Source organism: Stegastes partitus, unplaced genomic scaffold (genome assembly GCF_000690725.1).
Source record: "Stegastes partitus isolate 25-593 unplaced genomic scaffold, Stegastes_partitus-1.0.2 Scaffold1956, whole genome shotgun sequence".
In the NCBI taxonomy this organism is placed as follows: domain Eukaryota; kingdom Metazoa; phylum Chordata; class Actinopteri; family Pomacentridae; genus Stegastes; species Stegastes partitus.
This window is the reverse complement of record NW_007579687.1, coordinates 119,524-126,023: the sequence shown is the minus strand read 5'-3', so window position 1 is coordinate 126,023 and position 6,500 is coordinate 119,524. Positions and strand designations below refer to the sequence as shown.

General features: G+C 47.4%; 1 protein-coding gene across 1 annotated transcript in view; it reads left to right on the top strand.

Annotated features, from left to right (window-relative positions):
* Positions 1–6,500, top strand: part of LOC103373338 (F-box/WD repeat-containing protein 7-like) — a 27,368-nt gene that overhangs the window by 8,684 nt on the left and 12,184 nt on the right. The window contains exons 3-5 of the mRNA XM_008303201.1: positions 2,814–2,941; positions 3,012–3,125; positions 5,737–5,918. Of these exons, the coding sequence (XP_008301423.1) occupies positions 2,814–2,941; positions 3,012–3,125; positions 5,737–5,918 (424 nt within the window). The remainder of the gene's footprint in view (positions 1–2,813; positions 2,942–3,011; positions 3,126–5,736; positions 5,919–6,500) is intronic.

The following is a 6,500-nucleotide window of genomic DNA, read 5'->3' as shown; positions in this document are numbered from 1 at the left end:
CAGCTTCATAAATAAGGCTTATTATTAACAGCGCCGCGCCGCTGCAGGCAGCACTGTTGGAGCTGAATTCAGTGAGAATACACATGCAGCTAGCCATCATTAGCAGCACTGCTCATACAAACCAATGAAACTAGCACTGATGTTAGCATACAGTGATTAGTAAACAGTAGGTATTGTTTTGTTCGAGCGCAGTGACACCCATCAAATCTGCAGTGGCTAATGTTAGCCTATAGCATATAAGTCACTTTTGTGTTCTGGTCGCTTCAAACACCAACTTTACACTAAAAGTAGAATTGGAACTTCTGTAGTTGCTTTTAGCCTAATGGGCTAACTACTGCTATCTCAGACTGCTCATGACAATTTAACTAATGTCAGCTTGCACACAAGCAGAACTGCAGTAGCTTAGTAATCCAGCGTTTGAGTCCTGTTGGTTTCAAATACCAGCTTTACACTGAAGATATGATTGAATGATAAATACAAACATTTTAATAGCTGTGGTTGACTGACTAGCTTAGGTTAGCTTATACTGATTATTAAACTATTACTGTAATTAAACCAATGTTAGCTTAGTAATCCAGCGTTTGAGTCCTGTTGACTTCAAAATGTCAGTTTACACTAACATAATAAATAAATTAAGTAATGAATAAAGCAGTCATTTGATAGCTGTGGTTGCTTTTAGCTTAGCAGGCTAGCTTAGATTAGCTCATACGACACTCTAGACAATGAAACTAATGCTTGCTAGCAGCAGAATAATTAAACTGTTGCTCATGTTGGTATGTTAGCGTCATTCTAAGGTAAAATCATGTTTAGTTATGCTATCTGCTGTAGCTAACGTTAGTGATGGGCAAACGAAGCCTTGTGAAGCATTGAGGCTTTCTTTCTTTTTGTACCGAAAATGATTCGAAGCTTCAGGGCTTCGCTGTGGGGAAGAACAGTGACATCTGTTGGTAGACTGGAATTATAGCAACTGTTTCATAATTTGACCGAAGCACTGGCACAAAACATCTTGGTTTCAATCCCAAATGTGTGCATTAAAACTCATTTAAAGTTGCATGTTAATAAACAGATTTTAAGTTACTAGCGATGTGGCATCTGTTTCTTTTTGTTTAGCAATACAAGTAAATATTACATTAAAAATATGAAGGTACGTGGTAATGGCTGGATTTGATCTTTCACACAAAGAGAGAGAAAAACCAAAAGCCTTGAGCTTTGTCTGCAGAGATATACAACAACGGCTTAGGACTTTTTGTGTAACTGTAGTTTTCAGGCTGTATTTCATTTATCCATGTATATGTATCAATTATGTTTTTTTCATTTTAGGCCATATGACTGAAGTATGATCTGACAGAAGTGTCAGTAGTTGTGCTTGTGAACATGGGCATTGCTAAAAGCAGCAGTGCTTGTGCAACATTTATTTTTCAAAGATTTTTATTAAGAAACAGGATTTTTTCCGCTGTGCTGGGTTTCAGACGGCTTCTTTTCTGACTGACAGTTTCTCCAGCCTTAGAAAAGACTCTCACAAGGGACAGAGGATGCAGGTGTGCATAGATGTTTAGTTGCTAGTTGGAATAAGGTGGGATACACTGTTTTCCTGGTCATCCAGTATTTCAGAGGGTCTTCAGATCGTCCCAGGTGTGGTTCCTTCAGATACCTAGGGATGCAAAAAAAGAAACATTTGTGAGTGGAGAAAAAAAAAAGCTTTTTTTTTTTTTTTTAAAGCACAGAGGGATGTACACGATACCTGTGCACTTCCACAGTGGCGCTGGCAGTGAAGTTGGTTGTCTGATTCCGTGCCACGTGATCATCCAGAAGGGCCCAGCGGTTGAAGTCCTGTTGGTCTGAAGGCCCGGCTCTTGGTGAAGGCACCACAGGAGTTGATGCTTGCGGAGTGTCATTTGTCATTACACTGGCACACTCACGAGTTAGTCGTTCCACTGCAGCTTGACGATGTCCTTGGTTGCAAAATGCCACTTCTTTGAATCTGGGGTCAAGCAACGTGGCAACCGCCAACACCGTGACCATTTCCAGCTGACCAAACTTTTCCATTAAATTATTTTTTAGATTGGTGGCAAGTTTGGCATCAATGCTGCGGGGCATTTGGTTACACTGTCCTGCAATAAAATGCTTGAGCATCTTTATAAGGGGAATAGCCTTGGACCCTCCTACGCTTTTCTCAACGCACCTGAATGAAAACATATGTACTGTTAGGTCCCAGGTTCTACGAATGTCATGATGCTGATAAAATCTGAATATCACAAATCACATCTTACCTTGGTCGGTGTTATTAAGTTGAAATGTTCCCACACAGGGGACCGCTTTCTGCCACTTGAAACATTCGCCATAACTCGCAATATAGAAACTCCTCTCTCAAAACCCACGTCTGAGTGTCACTGAAGCATCGTTCTTAAGCGCCAAAACGTTCAAGCTGTCAACCAATGAAACGCTTCGTGAACCACCGGTGACAACCGCAGCTTCAGACGTCACCAGTCACGTGACAGTTGTCGCTCGATACAAGCTCCGACACTTTGAGTCGACACACGGCGGTTAGACCGGCACAAGCTTCGGTGCTCCGGCATCATTTGCCCATCTCTAGCTAGCGTTAGCTTCTACCACAGGGCAACAGCTTCTTGTGCCTCAGTCAGAACTGTCAGGTGTTTACCTGCAGCCTCATCAGTGTCGTCATCACCACACAGTCACTGACAGTCAGTCCTCGGTGACGGTGGAGTCATGTTGGATTTTGGTATCAGGTCGACAGTCAGCCAGCTGATTGTTACACATACGTTGGTGCTGATGACCGTGTTTGTGCTCTGCAGGTATATCAGACTGTGAATCATCTCGGCGCAGGAGATGCGCGGCTGCGTTCAGTCCGTGGAAGTCGGCCTACATCCGGCAGCACCGCATAGAGACCAACTGGAGGCAGGGCGACTCCGGGGAGCCGATGGTAAACTCAGCACCGACACTCAGGTTCATGTGTTCACCTGGACGGGTCACGGAGCTGCGTCTGTCTGCAGGTGCTGAAAGGTCACGACGACCACGTGATCACCTGTCTGCAGTTCAGCGGCGACCTCATCGTCAGCGGCTCCGATGACAACACGCTCAAAGTGTGGTCGGCCGTCAGCGGAAAGGTAGGCCCGATCTCCTGTTACCCGACTCTGAGCGGGTTCTGGTGGTTCCACATGTGTCAAGTCAGGCAGGTGTCACGTCCTGAGCTCCTCCTTTAAACGCTCACACCAGCTTGTTCACCTGAATGCACCTGTTCTGAGCTGTGTTCTGCTCCTCGGATGGTGTCGCCCGTTTAGAGACCGAACTGGGCTCGGTTTAGATTCACAGCTTCATCTGCATCCAAAGCACAAACTGGAGCAAGAGAGGTTCATGTAAACACATCATGTCTTCATGGGAACTGGACCACGCTGCTGGTTTCCTGCTTCAGCTGAACTGATGAGTAGTGAACCCCCAGAACCGGCTCATTTTCACTCACTGAGGTTCACGTTTCAGCATCAAGTCCTGCAGCTCTGTGGAACCAGAACCACATGAAGGAGGAGACAGAACTCAGAGATGTGTTCTGTCAGCAGGACTCAGTCAGAACCATGGAGACCAGAGAGACAAATGTACTTCATTCCTGACAAAAACATAGAAGCCTGGATTGACCAGGTTTCCACAGAAGCCTGTGACGCTGGAGGCTCCTCGTAGCTTCACTGGTGGCTTCATGAGCGGTCGTCTGCTGAGAAGGTCCGTTCTGTCTGTTGCTGCTGAGTCGGCGAGTTTCTCATAAGACAGGAGACATTTTAGAACCATGAAGTGGTTCTGATGGACTCCAGCTGAGCTTGTTCCACTTCACTTTATATTCGACCCGAATCAGAGTCAAACAGACGACAGAAGCCTGAAAGTGGGTCGCCGTGACCCGAAGGGACACACAGAACCGACGGAGGCAGCAGGACCGCTGGTTCTGGAGTCGCTGTTTAACTCTGTGACGCCAGGATGTCACAGAACCGTTCAGAACCTTCAGAACTCCAGGTGTGTGTCTCCTGGACCTGTGACGTCAGGAGGCTCAGAATGGTGGAACATATGGATACATAGAGTCCATTAGTGCAGATACAGAACCAGATGGTTCTGAGGAGTTCAGGAGGGACCTCACCTCACCTGGTTCCAGCTGGGTCTATCTGGTCTACCTGGTTCTACCTGGTCCTACCTGGTCCTACGTGGTTCTATCTGGTTCTACCTGGTTCTACCTGGTCCTACCTGGTCCTACGTGGTTCTATCTGGTTCTACCTGGTTCTACCTGGTTCTATCTGGTTCTACCTGGTTCTACCTGGTCCTACCTGGTCGTAAGTGGTCCTACCTGATTCTACATGGTCCTTTCTGGTTCTACCTGGTTCTACCTGGTCCTACATGGTCCTACATGGTCCTATCCAGTCCTACGTGGTTCTATCTGGTTCTACATGGTTCTACCTGGTGGCTGTCTGAGCGTGCCGGTAAAGTGCAGTCAGGTGATGACACAGACACACAGAAACAGTCGGTGTGTGCGTCTGGTTTCGGCTGAACATTCCCTACCTGGACATGCCTGGACACACCTGGACACACCTGGACACACCTGGACACACCTGGACACACCTGGACACACCTGGACACGCCCAGACCTGCCTGACTCAGCAGCGTCCACGTGACCGGTAACATCGGCTGGTAGCATCAACCGGAGCAGCGTGTGAGGCGTTCAGGGAACATCGGTACAATGCAGCATCTGGCCATGGGCACTTGCAGCAGTTGTTTAGCCTGTGTCCAGCTAATGAAGAGGACTGGTGACTAAATAAATATATTTCCAGGTTAAAACATTTTACAGATGTCTCGTCTTGTATCACTGAAGATCATTACATCATAACTAAGTGATGCAGAAACAGCTGTTCATCAGCTGCATGGAGCACGAACAGCTGTGGCAGTGCTGATCCAACCCCCCCATATGTACTCACCAGATCATTAGCTGGTGTGACCAATGAAGAAAGTTGGCAGCACCAGTGCTACCATTGGAAAAGTTAGTCTGGAGCCCTGCTACAGAATCATAAGAAACCACGGATCCAGTCTCTGAGGACCTCCTGCTGCCCACTGCTCTTCACATGGTGTCAACAATGACTGATGAGATGACCTCCATGACCTCCATGACCTCCATGACCTCCATCCTCCATCCTCCTTGTTCCTGTCACTGATCACTGAGCAGGTTGTTGCTGCTGCACTATGTGACTGCTCATCATGTTTAACGTCAGTAAGTTTAAACTGACTGGGGGGTGGGTCGGGGGGGGGGTGGAACATCTTTCTACTGCTGATGAGCAGGGTAGAGAGGAAAAGTCTGGAGACATGGAGATAGTTCAACATCTGCAGAACGAGGAGACGACATTAGTTCCAGGTTTTAACATCTACAAAACAAATACAGAAGTCCAGGTTTCACTTTAATTTCCTGGTCTTCATGGTTCTGACTGAGTCCTGCTGACAGAAGACGTCTCTGAGTTCTGTCTCCTTCTTCATGTGGTTCTGGTTCCTCAGAGCTGCAGGACTTAATGTTGAGGGGAAACATGAAGCTCAGTGAGTGAAACGAGGCCTCAGAGACCCGTCAGTGGGTCAGTGACTCGTTAGTTAACCCAGTTTGGTTCGTTTGGAAAGTGTGACTGATGAACAGGAGAACACTCAGTCATCAGGTTTCCTCCCCCTCCTCCCCCTCCTCCTCTCCTCCCTCCTCTCCTCCTCCAGTGTTTGCGGACGCTGACCGGTCACTCCGGTGGCGTCTGGTGCAGTCAGATGAGCGTTTCCATGGTGATCAGCGGCTCCACCGACCGGACGCTGCGTGTTTGGGACGCTGAGAGCGGCGAGTGTGTTCACACGCTGTACGGACACACGTCCACCGTGCGCTGCATGCATCTCCACGGCAACCGGTAACATGCACACACACACATCAGGAACATCTAACATTTAGCTGCACTCATCTCCATGACAACACATGCTGCCTACAGCGGTGGCAGCGTCATGACGTGATACCAGAATACTGATGGAATCACTGATTTATGTACACTGAACAAAAATATAAACACCCCATGTCAAATATTGTTGCCATGTGGAGTTAGCAACTGTAAATGAGCATTTGCTGACATTTTATTGTACTAAAGTAATATTTCTCTTGATTTGTGTATAATGTTTAATCCAACTTGCTCTCAGTGAGCATCACTCAGTGAGTTGTTTTTTTACTCAGTGCATGGGTGGGCATGTCCAGTGGGTGATCAGACAAAGTGAGCAACACCTGGACAACCCTTGGACTGGGGACAATAAAGGCCACCCCAACATGTCAGATTTTGTCACAAGTCATGATGCCTCAGATGTCGCAATGCGGGAGCGTGCCATTGGCATGTTGGATGCAGGGATGTCCACCAGAGCAGTAGCTGCACGGCTCGATGTCCATGATCGAACCATCGGCCGTGTAAGAGTTCGTTTCCAACAGACTGGCACGACTGCAAATCGAC